The 12,746-nt window shown below is 48.2% G+C and overlaps 6 protein-coding genes and 1 non-coding gene across 7 annotated transcripts; 5 read left to right on the top strand and 2 right to left on the bottom strand.

The window, feature by feature from the left end:
- Positions 1–191: 191 nt before the first annotated feature.
- Pmar_PMAR006741 (60S ribosomal protein L42, putative) lies at positions 192–705 on the top strand. The gene is made up of 3 exons (XM_002788006.1): positions 192–265; positions 354–581; positions 631–705. Exons 1-3 carry the CDS (start codon positions 200–202, stop codon positions 661–663), a joined length of 327 nt encoding a protein of 108 aa, XP_002788052.1. The 5' UTR covers positions 192–199; the 3' UTR covers positions 664–705.
- Positions 706–760: 55 nt separating this feature from the next.
- Pmar_PMAR006740 (tripartite motif-containing protein, putative) lies at positions 761–1,771 on the top strand (the record flags this gene model as incomplete). The annotated part of the gene is made up of 7 exons (XM_002788005.1): positions 761–876; positions 991–1,069; positions 1,123–1,190; positions 1,235–1,366; positions 1,419–1,549; positions 1,646–1,704; positions 1,745–1,771. 7 exons carry the CDS (start codon positions 761–763, stop codon positions 1,769–1,771), a joined length of 612 nt encoding a protein of 203 aa, XP_002788051.1.
- Positions 1,772–1,968: 197 nt separating this feature from the next.
- Pmar_PMAR006739 (hypothetical protein) lies at positions 1,969–2,270 on the top strand (the record flags this gene model as incomplete). Its single annotated transcript, XM_002788004.1, has 3 exons — positions 1,969–2,002; positions 2,038–2,135; positions 2,244–2,270. 3 exons carry the CDS (start codon positions 1,969–1,971, stop codon positions 2,268–2,270), a joined length of 159 nt encoding a protein of 52 aa, XP_002788050.1.
- A 358-nt stretch (positions 2,271–2,628) lies between these two features.
- On the top strand, positions 2,629–4,017 carry Pmar_PMAR006738 (conserved hypothetical protein; the record flags this gene model as incomplete). Its single annotated transcript, XM_002788003.1, has 1 exon — positions 2,629–4,017. The coding sequence occupies one exon, from the start codon at positions 2,629–2,631 to the stop codon at positions 4,015–4,017; it is 1,389 nt and encodes a 462-aa protein (XP_002788049.1).
- Positions 4,018–8,169: 4,152 nt separating this feature from the next.
- Positions 8,170–9,249, bottom strand: Pmar_PMAR006737 (hypothetical protein; the record flags this gene model as incomplete). The annotated part of the gene is made up of 1 exon (XM_002788002.1): positions 8,170–9,249. The coding sequence occupies one exon, from the start codon at positions 9,247–9,249 to the stop codon at positions 8,170–8,172; it is 1,080 nt and encodes a 359-aa protein (XP_002788048.1).
- A 691-nt stretch (positions 9,250–9,940) lies between these two features.
- On the bottom strand, positions 9,941–12,086 carry Pmar_PMAR006736 (Rab GDP dissociation inhibitor alpha, putative; the record flags this gene model as incomplete). Its single annotated transcript, XM_002788001.1, has 16 exons — positions 9,941–10,021; positions 10,062–10,152; positions 10,202–10,315; positions 10,388–10,444; positions 10,490–10,569; positions 10,621–10,719; positions 10,782–10,837; positions 10,884–10,955; positions 11,001–11,062; positions 11,110–11,231; positions 11,303–11,366; positions 11,419–11,510; positions 11,555–11,642; positions 11,689–11,806; positions 11,865–11,964; positions 12,015–12,086. 16 exons carry the CDS (start codon positions 12,084–12,086, stop codon positions 9,941–9,943), a joined length of 1,368 nt encoding a protein of 455 aa, XP_002788047.1.
- Positions 12,087–12,654: 568 nt separating this feature from the next.
- Positions 12,655–12,726, top strand: Pmar_PMAR006735. The gene has a single exon. It is a non-coding gene; the product is annotated as a tRNA-Cys (tRNA).
- The last annotated feature ends 20 nt before the right edge of the window (positions 12,727–12,746 follow it).

The raw sequence follows: 12,746 nt of genomic DNA, 5'->3' as shown, positions 1-12,746 counted from the left end.
TCCCATTATTGGCTGATGGAGCCTGAACATGTTACTTGACAGTATTCAACTTCGTCTGGACAAAACCTCGAATCTTAACCGATCCTGCTGCCGTCACACCGAAAAGCTCGTTTGTGCAAATCTCGCTCGCCCGAATGATCGATTATAGCTACAGTGTTGGAGTGACCAACCGTTGCCAACAGTCGCTGAAGGGTCCGTCATGGTTACCGTTCCTAAGACTCGCAAGACCTATTGCAAGCGTTGCAAGAAGCATACCGGTCAAAAGGTAATATCTGCATACATGTGTCGGGGTATACTATGATCCCTATCGTCGATCGTATTGTTCTTGTTGATGTTGATAGTAATATGTTTAGGTTACCCAGTACAAGACCGGTAAGGCTTCCTTGGTCGCCCAGGGTAAGAGGCGTTACGATAGTAAGCAGGCCGGTTTCGGAGGTCAGACCAAGCCTGTCTTCCGTAAGAAGGCTAAGACTACTAAGAAGATCGTCCTTAAGTTGGAGTGCACCAAGTGCAAGTGCAAGCGTATGATGCCCATCAAGCGTTGCAAGCATTTCGAACTCGGCGATAGCTCTAAGAAGAAGGTAATAATATATTTCAACTGTAGTTACAGTGTGGATGATGTCTCTTCAGGCCGAGGCCGCCTTGTACGGTAAGAAGCGATAAATCTGTAGGCAGCTTGCTATTGACTGGTCCGCTTCAGTGATGTTTCCTTTTGTCTTGTGTTACTAGTCATTATTCAAAGGATAGTATCTCAGTCCCAATGACAGACCAGTCTGATGGGTCCAAGTCGGTTGGGGATAATCAATATGGGGAGGAAGAGAATGATAAGACTATAAGCACATTCGAGTGTCCAATCTGCTTGAGGCTTCTTGTCGAGTAATACCATCCAACTGTTCCAGTGCTTCATAAAAAGCGTATGAAACCATAGTCTTGGATAGCTCTAGAGTCTTCAATTACGGATTATCCCTTTGGGACTTGTTTGTCGTGTAGGCCGGTTACCACGGCCTGTGGGCATACATTTTGTAAAAATTGTATCACTAAAACGATGGATCATCGGCAACTCTGTCCGGTAATACTGCGTAGTATCTACCAAACTAACCTCTACCTACTTATACTTGTTAGTCATGTCGAGCGCCATGCCCTTTCATAGGAAGCACGAACGTAATGGTTGCCAATTTGATACAACAAAGGTGGGTATTACAGGCCAGGAGGGACTCAGAAAAGGTTTATGTAGATTGGTCGATAATAGATATCCAGAGGAATATGCTCTACGTTCGAAAGAAGTGAAAGAGCTCGAGGAGGAAGAAAAGGCTCAGAGCGATACCAGTGATGGCACCGCTTTGGGGGTCTTCTTCCCCTTTTTACGGTACTAGAATTGCATATTCTTAGTATGGCCTGTATGGAGGCTACCTTCTTAGGTTGCCGCATGAGAATGTCCCCTTCCCCTATGGTAATCGACAGGCCTTCCAAGTGCTTGATGAGGAAGTCAATGCAGCTAGAGCTATATGGAGAGGAGGAGCTGCTAGGAGCGTCGTAGTCCAGATGGAAGGTAATGGGAGGCGAGATGGTAGGGACAGTAGGATATGATTGCAGAGGATGGAGCTAGCGTCGGCCCTGCAGTCTTGGGGGAGATATCCCAGGTAAGGGGAAATCGTATCTGGTTTATTGGTCGAGGACGAGTTGAAGGACTCAATGGAGGAACATGTAATATTAGCTATGGTGTTGTGGCCGACTTTGGGGGTAGATACGAATACATCGGGCTTTGAAGTAAGGAAGTATAGTACGAATGCGATAAGGGACAATGTTGATGACGACCAACGAGAAGATATCATCGGAGTTGGTAGGCATTGGTGACTTTGGCACCCTATTGGACTCTCAGTGTTGTAGCTGAGTCGTGCCTTACTATGCTGTATGATGATCGTCTACCAAGACTTGGTCAAATGGGAGTCAATAAATTCAATCATTTGCATGACAACAGGTCAAGGCCGACCAGAGGGCAATTGTAAGGCATTCTTTTGGCTGTAGGGTGGAGGACAGGCGGTATCGTTGGTTTCAGAAATGCTATGGACTCTCTGCAGCTGGAGAAGTTATCCTTCTGGTTGTGCTCGTGTCTTAAGGCCCCACTCAGTCTGCGGGTAGGGTGGCTACGGACCCGAGATACAATGGGGCGGTTGCAGTCGATAAGGGATTATATGGGTAGTAGTCCGAGGTCGCAAGTTCGAACCAGAGCGGCGGCATTTTAGGTAATGCTGGTGCGAATCAGATTATAAACTTGGAAGAGGATGCGGCTGGAGGGTCTGTAGGCTCCTTAAGAGGTATCAGTTGGAGCCTGATCTTGGTAAGATAGCGAAGTCGTGAGCTCGTTAACTTGTCGCTCCATTGTATTTGATTCCATTCCCTCAACAGTTACTCGCTATTTTCCTGGCCTTGTTCTTGAAGTATAGCGGAGTATTAGACGTCCAATATGGAGAATATCTCATCGGATAAAACTACAGTAGCTCCTCAGGATTGAGCTCTCGAAGGTTACTGATGATATGTCACTTTTGGTTTTATTGCCCAGTGTAACATTCATCTTTCGTCTCTGCTATCGTGTTGGTGTTCTCGACTATATGGCCTCATTAGTTGAGTATGAGATGTCTTTTCAAACCTCGTTATTATTGCACGCTCCTCACTGCTCGTCGACTGACAGTGGCAGCATTAGAGAGGCAAGGGATCCCTGTCGTTAGGATAGCGCAGGGGACAGCTGCTCATCAGAAGCACTATGTCCATCGTAATCTCATCCTTAACTGGGATCAACTCTCTACACTGGATGAGAATGCACCAGTCATGTGCGGCATCAGTGTGGCTGGCAAGGCGGAAGTTGTTGGTTGGGGTATGCTCACAACAGGTCCTACTGCTAGGTCTTTTGCTCTGAGGGTAATGCATGATACAACACTGGACGGCTCTCTTGGTGCTGATCCCTTTGGAGATCCTCTGGAGGCTATCTCACAATGGTTCGCTGGAAGGCTAGTACAGGCAATGGCTGCACGCATGCACATGTTGGATACATCCATCCGGCGCTGTTATCGGTTATTGAACTATGAAGGTGACGGGTTGACTGGTGTTGCCTTGGATGTCTATGAGCATATAGCGGTGGTCTACGTGAGTGCTCAGTGGGTGTGTTTGGAAGGATTGAAAGAGAGGTTAGAGGGAATAGTCCTTGGAGAAGTACCGCAAGTCGAGCGAGTCCTGTGGAGATTCCGTCGCGATCTACTTGCTGCTGATGGCGGTGGCGGCGATGGCGATGGCGAGGCGAAATCTGATGATTCGGTGATTCTCACAATCGAGGAGAATTCGTTGAAGTTTTCCGTGGAGGTTGGTGGTGGGAAGAAGACTGGATGGTTCTTAGATCAATCCGACAATCGGAGGAAGTTAATGGAGTATGTTAGGATGAATAAAGTGGACAGTGTTGCTGATCTATGTTGCTATACGGGTGCTTTTGCCATTCATGCTGCAGCTGGTGGAGCAAGGAGAGTAGTTGGTGTGGACATCCAGGAAAAGAGTATAACCAATGCGAAGGTCAATGCTGACCTTAATGGGAATAATATTGCTTCTAAGATCGATTGGCTCACATCAGACGTAGGGGATTTCTGTCGTAATGGAGGTACCGAAGAATTCGATCTGATCATCCTGGATCCTCCGAATATCGTAAAAGGTGGTCGCGGTGATGACCACGGTCTGCGGGCACTCCGCAAGCTTACTGAACTCAGTCTTGGTAGAATTAATAAATCGAAAGGAGGCTGTCTGTGGGTATTCAGCTGCTCTCATGAGTTGTCGAAAGAGGGAGTGTTAGAGGAAGTAGTGGGAGGTGCTGCAGTGCGATCCGGCAGAAGAGTAAGAATCGCTGAGCAGTTGGGAGCTAGTGTCGACCACATGTACTCTCCCTATCACGCTAATAGCAAGCACTTGAGAGGCCTTGTGGTCATGGTTGAGCCCGAGGCAGCAGCGAAGTGCAACAGTCACATGCAGTTCCAATGAATGTTTCTGATAAACGTAGTAGTGGTGTTAGTGAACTCCGAATTCAAGTCACTGAATTCGCTTGTGAATAGGTGATCGGAATGTTGTTACCGCGATGGAAGCGGCCATCGTCTTTTCCTGGATCCGATCGTGCTGCTGCTGCTGCCGCTGAGGTGTGTGATGGTCCTTCGTAATCCATTATCTAGCACTGTTGAAGGTCCAAGCTGACAGCCTTAGGGGAACAATGCCCGGTATTGCATTCTGCGTTCCGAACGAGGAGGGCGCATTGCTGCCGCCAGCGGATCATGGGGCTTACCCCCTCACAGATAGACTCAGGATGGCGGTTTTGAGGGTCTTGAAATTCCTTGGCCGTTGTAGCACATTGGATGGACTCGCTGATTTACAACAGAGAGCTATGCAGTCGGCGGAAGGGTTGCGGAGTCTGAGCCCTCCAGGTGAATGATTGTATGTCCCTGCTGTACTTCTGTGCTACCAGGTAGATGGTTAGAGGTATCCATCCTGAGCCTTGATTGGCATCCTCAAGCGCTGGTAGCCTTACGGGTCCCCCCTCTTGTACTCAGAGAGGCGGCGAGACCAACAACCTCCACAAGGCGATTCACAGTCAGGATCCATACGCTGGACCTCGAAAGGTAGATTATATTCGGGGCCGTGCCGAGAATTGAACTCGGGACTTCTCGTACTCTGAGCGGAATTCTTACCACGGAAAACACTCATGGTATTGCGGGAATACCAATCAGTGCCATCGTTCGTTCGTCTGAGGGATCACTAGATCAGTGTAATAAGTACACTTCTCGGGCACCTTGGACTAGACGGAAGGCGAAAGGTTCGGAATTCGGTAACGTGGAAGGAGCCTGTAGGCTGGCGCTTCGGAAAACATCTTTTTAATGATCCAGCAGATCTCATTCCGGGGGAGTAGTCAATGCTGTCGTCCGATGTCATCGATAGTACTCCCTCAGAGGTCTCCGCTACATGAGAAGTGTAGAGAGCCGCAACCGTCAACGACAGGTTCTCAAGCCGTCGGTCTCCTTATAAACAGTGGCTGCATTCAGGCTGTTGGCGAGTCGAGCCTCACAGTACCAATACTCCACACCGACCCTGTCCATTTCTCCAAGTGCTGCATCCGTCATCCTGAGGTGGCGTACGAAAGCTTACAAATCAACCAGAGTCTACAAATCCCCGAGCCGGACGTCAATCAGGGTCCGCCTATCCCTTGGTTCGAGTATTATTACAAATCGTTGCCCAGCACCTGGCTCGTTTTTCCTCTTTGAATTGCTGGTTGATGATGGCAACCATGATAGCATGACGTCGGTTGCGTGGACGAGCTTCGCTCCGCTCTTACAAGGTGCTTTACCGCAGACGCCTGTGAGGTGAGCTTCCCAGTACTCGAGGTCGTAGTTGGACACGAACGTTCAGGCTGATGATGTATCATACGAGATTTCGTGGCTACAAGGAAGCCCCCAAGGAGGCACATGAATGCCCCGATCGAGCGTGAGGAAATTGTCCCACCATCGCCAGGTGCGTCGCGGCCAGTTACGATGTCGCCTCGCCAGTAAAGCATCCAATACCTGGGTTGATGCTTACAGTGAGCTTCCGAGTCACACAGGAACAATCGGGCGATGGCGGAACAGGGATGAAAAGAAGCTCAGAACTCCCATTAGAGAATACCTCACCCAAGCGGACGGACGGCGGGCCGCCAACCCAGTCAACGAACTTGATAGGTCGTGGCTATGCAAGCACTGATAATCTAGCAGGCAGGGTTTGACGTCACTCAGAGCACTTTGCGAGGAGCTCCAACCATGGTGCTGCTCTGCCTTATGATACACATATTGGTACCATCGAACTCGATAATGACGATCGAGGGGCACTCCGCATTAGTCTGTCTCCCGATAACAAGTATGGCTACTATCACAATAATATCGATTTTAAAGACGTCTGCGGTAGATATGTGGCAGTCGCCCGACAAGGCATACACGATGTGACTGGACTTGCTATATATTCACTCGAGAGACCGTGTGAAGATGGGCCTCTCATTGAGGCCGCCGACCGATGCCTCCCAGGCCAGGTATAGACCAGGCCCACTAGCCCGTCCTGTCCCTCCCCCTCCAAGGTCTTAGCTATGCTCTGGCCGCAATCTGATACTCTCATTACGGCTGGAAGTGATGGCCGTGTTGTGGTATGGGTCGTAGAGAGCTTATACATACCTAGAGAAGGAGGAGACCATCCTTGCATACACCCATCAGCTGAGCTTGCTCATTCTGGGCCGGTAGTGCTGAGAGCTGTGGTGTCATAAGCATGTACGTCATGGAGGTACTTGCTCTCTCGTACTGGAGTGTGGACTCTGGAGCATGGCGCATCGTTTCCTGTGGCGAGTTCGGCATACGCTTGTGGACAGCCGCTCAGACCTGTATTAGACTAGACTCACCAGGAAAGCCACTCGCTCGGCCAACATGTCTCGATCGTAGCTCCGTCAGCTCGGTGAGTGGACAAACACCACCATGTAGAGTATCCCCCTCAGCTACTGTATGCTGGCAATGTGGATGGGGGTATCACCGCATACGACACTACTAGAGGCACACCGGAGGCGATTGGATCCTATGGGCATCCAGACATACTCGGGGTGGAGGAGGAGGAAGAGGAGGAGGGCTAAACTCGAGGCTCTGCTCATGACAGTATTGCAGGTACCGGTGTGGCATATTCGAGTCGTAACGTCTGAGGCAGCCTCAACTGGGCTCAGTCGAATTAATGCTACATTATCGAGGAAATTTAAACATAAGACTGAACACGATATCCTCCTCATAACTATGGCCGACTCCACAGTGAGGCATTGCTTTCATACTTCCTTAGGCCATGGCTTTCTAGATTCGTATTGTAACTGTACCTCGGGAGACTGCTGCTGACGCTAGAGACATGATGACCCTCACACTCATTATGACACTACGAGGAGCCTCAATCGTCGACAGTATACCTCGACCAGATATGAGCCCTGATGGAAGGTGGGATGATGACCACCATCACTGTGAGTAGAGTGTGATAGGTTGGTGGTATGTGGGAGTTCCAATGGTCAACTACACCTATGGGATATAGGTCATCATGGAAGGCCCATCGACAAAGGTTATCTACAGGTCAATTAGATCTGACTAGAGTGAGGCGCGTAATTCTCCTATCAGGTGGTCGTACCGGGTATCATCGCTGACGTTGTGTGGTCCCGGACACATCATGTGGTCATTTGCGCACCGTAAGTGGATCAATGTATGCAAGATGTAGCAGCCGTCATAGAGCATCACCTCCTACCATGGACAACATATCGGTGCCTGGTCTCATCCTGTTGGGTTCATCCATGGCAGAGGCCAATCCCAGGACTTCCTCACCAGTCCTGTCAACGCGTTCATCACCACGGCGGGGAAACCTTATCGTAGGATTGAATGTGAGCCGGCACTCACCTGGATACCTGCTCGACCTCAGGAGCCTCAGGATACGATAGATGTGGACGATGAAAACTGGCATATCAGATGGATAGAGTCGGACCATGCTCTTGGGAGGGAGGCAACTCGAATTGTGAGTCCCATCTACAGGACATGTCAGCCTGCGTTGAATATTCGAATATGCTGATTGTCTGAAAATGCATCCAAGGAAATCGTAAACATATTCATGGATTTCAGTTGAAGACGAAAGTGTTGGAAGAAGCCCGACTGGAGCAGCGCCAGTCTCGTCCGAGGAATAGCCTAACCACGGCGTCCGTTCCGTCATAGAGCCAAATTGGCTCAGCCAATGAGGCATGTCTATTATACCCATGTGTGACTAGTGATCTCGATTTACCTCATCACAGTGCCCTCGTTGTGTTTGAGTGAGGGATGGTTGGATAGATTACGCCTTGTATTAATTAACTGCTGTCGTACCCACTCAAGCGACATCAGCGAAGGGAATGGAATCGGACGGCACAATCGAATACAATACAACCTGTACTTGAGATGCTAATCCAAATTAGGGATGGAGTTTGAGACGGATAATCTCGATCTACACTGCCGCTCACAAATAACATTCCCCATCGGATCCACTATAATATCTTCATCTTGATAACAACATTCTGCGTTGATTAGCCTCTCCCAGATAGTGGTGACGAAAGAGCGGTACTCGTAACTCAAAACTCATTGTTCATCCACGAAATACTTTAGGCAACTTCGAGGTATCCCGAAGTCGACAGGCCACTAAAGCTTCATCAACAGCAACGATTGGTGCATCGGTAGCCTCCATCAGAGTCAGCATCGACCTTTTCGATTTCTCAAAGTACTCTTCTGCCAAACGCCATTGTCGTCCCCGAGCCAGTGATGCTGCTACTTTCGTCAGAAGAGATTCCATGAACCCCGCTCCGGACTCGACGTAGTAGCCCGGGCCGATCTCCTTCTTGAACAGCTCGGCAGCATGATCGACAACTGCTAATACATCAGCAGTCTCATTCTTGATCATTTCCGAAGAGGCATCCATATCAACGAGTTTGGATATATGAGCCTTTCGGATCATCCACACAGCAGCATGATGGACCCCCAGGATACGAGGCATTGACCGTAAATGCTGCGACAGTTCGAACTCATCGAGCTCATCAGCATTACGAGCAATATCCATTAGAGAATCCTCGAGATCCTCTGGTACACCACATTGTTCCTGAGTAATCTGAGCTCCACAAGAACTGCACAACCACTGATATTCATCCCGTTCGACTCGATAGATAGCTCCCTTATATAGGACTCTGGAGAGATCCAAATCGGCGGGATCTATGAGTCTAACCTCAGCATCTTCAACCCAATCACCCTTCCTAGGGGAGCAACTCGGACAGGGTAATCCACGATAGTAGTCAACGCCAGTACACAGAGGACAGTCACAATAGAAGACGTAGTTGTTGAGTAGTAGTTGTCGCCTCATACAAGCCGGAGCAACAGTATCGATATAAGAAAACCGTAGCTCCGTATTGGCCGGTAAGTCCGTGAGGGCCACAAAACTGCCATCATGGGAAGCACCCCGTTGACTGGAGTAAACCACGTTAGGAGCACATGAATGTCGCATCTTACTGCCAAGTTCATAGAGAGCACATGCAGTAACGTCAGATTCGATATAAAAAGCATGAGCATTCGTAGCCTTAACCAACACGACCTTCTTCAGCTCCTCAGCACCATCATCCAATGGTAATCCAATCCAACTCCGAAGGGCTCCATCCTTGCCACGATGTAGCTCCTCCATGATTGGATCACATATCCGTATCAATGCCGACAAAAGTGGTGACTCTGATACTTCAGCTTTGCTCGGGTGATAACAATCTAATACTCTCTTACGTTCGACCAGAGACAGAGCAACATAAGCCTTGAGAAATAGGAAATCCTCGAGGACACTGAGGCCGAACCTCGATCCAAGTATTGAAGCGAACACTTCTTCACGCCGTGTAAGGTCTCTCTTCTCAGCTGAGTGGACTATTGGTTTTTCACTCCATATCAAATCCCCCATTGAAACATGAGTAGTCGTCCGCAATACCCGCCCATAAGCCTCGGTGTCCAACACCTCAACCTGACTTCGCCGGAGGAGTATGATCTTCTCTCCGTTAGGTGTTGCTGTACCTGACAACTCTATTCATACTACCAGGATACTATACACCTCATGACTGAAGATTAGTCAGTACAGATATCTACTAGGATCGTTGGAGTCGATCAACACGAGGGTTACATCCTAGGCATTTCCTGGACTTAGCCTTAGACTGCCATTGCTTGTTAGAGTAATGTTCGCGACTTAACCGTTGACCACAGCTGCTGCACACCCGGCCAGTGCTCTCTGTCATTGACACACGGCTAATCACTATCATATAATTATCAACTCAGAGTAACATAACCCCCTGGCTTATATGGAAACACTCTCTTGACAATAGCAGTGGATCATAAGGTTACTCCTCATCAGCAGTATCCTCAGGCTGCAATGTGAGATCCAACGGCTCACCCATGATCCTGCTCCACATCTCAAGGACCTGCTTGACACTGGATACCAATATTCATACATTCTACTACATCCTGAGTGGCCGATTCAAAATGGCTGGTAGCATCATATGACTTCGATACGAATAGCTGATCGACCTTGCCATCGTCAGTAGGCTCATAACTAAAGATGAGCCAGTCGCGAGCGCTATCGCATACCACTCCTCTCCCACTTTTCAGAAATGGTAACAAATTTGTTTTCGATCTTCCCAAGCAGTTGCAGGGCCGGCATGATTTCCCTCTCAGGATCGTTAGTTTCAACGGTTGTGGACACCAAGGCCACGTACCTTCAATAAAGTCTAATCTCAGGAATGGTCCCAGACCAGCAAGGGTTGACGTTAGTAAGTAGCGTATATTACTTCCCTTTGAATGCAATGTTGTGAGCCCAAGAGACCATCATGACGTATACATCAGACCTAACCAACCCTATAGAGACACTTAGCGACTGGAGTGATACCTACCGTCGATTCAACTGCTTCTGTGGGATAATAATCTGGCAAGAGGTGGCATCATTGGTACTAGGTATTGTTTGGCCGAGGATCTGAAGTACCATAAGCATCCTCTCACCCAACCCTTACCCGGCAAACCTTACACATATACACCTGATGGTACGACCGGTACACCTAACCTTCTGTGGGAGGATATCCTTAACATAAGAGGGATCACATATCACCAACGGAGCGTGGGCAACCTGATACAATGAGTATGATGATGTAGATATCCAATGATCCAGTGAAGTGAATACATTACTACCTCCCCTTCTGATTTAACTCCACATATCTTCCCATCTGCATCGAACTCAAACCCATCTAAGACGATAATAGCTGCAAAGCAGTGATTGGTCCCAAACCCTACCGACAGGCTTATTGAGCATATATGTACCGCCATGTATTGCACTTAGACGACTAAAGCCTTCAGGTATACCACCTAAACATGGATACTACCAACAATGATACTGACTCACATCGATACCAAGGCCGTATATCGGGTAAATGAAGGGGCTCTGACCATATCTTGTAATCGAGTCGAGGTATCTACCATCGAAACGTGCCCTGTACAGATATCTATACTGTTATACTACAGTTTCATCTTCTGAATGGTAGGACCACATGGTTTAAAAAGATAACTATCATCTGGATAGAGGGCCACAGCATGACCGAAGAAGTCTATGGTATCGGGTTGTAGACCGTACTTCTCATAAACCTGTCAAAGGCGAACGATACACTACATGAGATCCATATGATGATCAAAGTGCGGTCAAGGGTATGTCTCACTTGCATCATTGTATGCCTGTTAGCATCTATACCATCATGAGTGGATATATCCTCATCAACCCACCTAAATGGACCGTAAGCATCAGTAACGCTTTAATCAACAATCCATATCCCACCTCGCTATAAATATGAAAAAACTAGTACATCTTTTCTTCTCCATAATACCCATCAATGGTGACCTAACAATTTCCATCTCTGTCGCCGGTACCTAGGACCGGACAGGTAAGGAGTGATGACCGAGCATAGGATTACCTTGTGGATGAACTTCTCGTTGGAAAAGAGACCAGCAGGTTGATACTGGTAGACGTAAGTCCCCTCGACAGACTTCCATTCGAGATATCTAATTGGTATGAAGTCCAAATAGGATCTCTAAGTCCGAGCCATACCTGGTAACCTTAGTTTTGAGGAGTATCTTAACCAGTTGACCCGAAGCCATAACAAATTTAGGTATAAGATCGACATTCCAATCCCTATTAGAGCCATAGTCGGCTGGTGGCTTCTCACCTACACCAATCGTTGCCTCTATCCTCCAAAGTAGATTGACTCAAACTACTACCATTACCTGGCCTGAACTTGTCCCATAGAGTGGTGAGATTGAGTGAGGCGCAATCACCACCATAGTATCCATTACGATCCAAATGGAGGACCTTCTTCCCATGGCACTGAAGGGAAGGAAGACTATCATCTCTATATTAGGTCGTAGTAATGCTACCGAGAACAGTCCAGAAAGGATACACTCCTTTAGACCGGTGCCACAGACGATGACGTCGTATTGTTCATCCATAGTTAGGAAGTTCCTGGTGCAAACTAATCAGAATCCAAGTATCGTACAAAACAGGAGCGTGTCCATCAAGAAGGCATACGTAGTGAGTTGATATTCTGTTGTACGAACCGGCAGAAATGTTCCACTCCTACTGCTGGCAAATAATAAAGGGTATATCAGTTGGGAGAAACCCAGGGCATGCCACACCGCATAGCGGAGGCAAACGTCAAACGCACATGTTGTCATTGGAGATGTTCTGCTCAGGCGTGATCACGACAAGCATAGGGGTCACATTGGATAGACCTGTAGTTATCCAATATTCCACCGAGCTAATCCTTACTGTGCCGATTGACGAATACGGTGCGAGCTAAAATTTCCTGGCCAACTGATGTGTCTTTGACGTCGGAGATCACCGCTGGCGAGTGACAATAGATGTGAGCACTACAAAGTGCTCGACAAAAAGTTTACACACTTGCTCCTGACTACATTATCGATCTTCAACGGTTGGCAGAGATTAACTGGGATAGCAGATTAGTCATGTGAGATAACTTCATGAAAAGGACTTGACAAGAGGAACCATTATTTTCACGGGTGTGTAGCTCAGTGGTAGAGCGGCTGACTGCAGATCAGCAGGTCCTCGGTTCAAATCCGGGCGCGCCCTAAAATATCTAAGGTAGTTTA

Source organism: Perkinsus marinus (genome assembly GCF_000006405.1).
Source record: "Perkinsus marinus ATCC 50983 genomic scaffold scf_1104296928836, whole genome shotgun sequence".
In the NCBI taxonomy this organism is placed as follows: Eukaryota; Perkinsozoa; order Perkinsida; family Perkinsidae; genus Perkinsus; species Perkinsus marinus.
The sequence above is the reverse complement of the archived record's forward strand: the minus strand, read 5'-3'. Positions and strand labels throughout refer to the sequence as shown.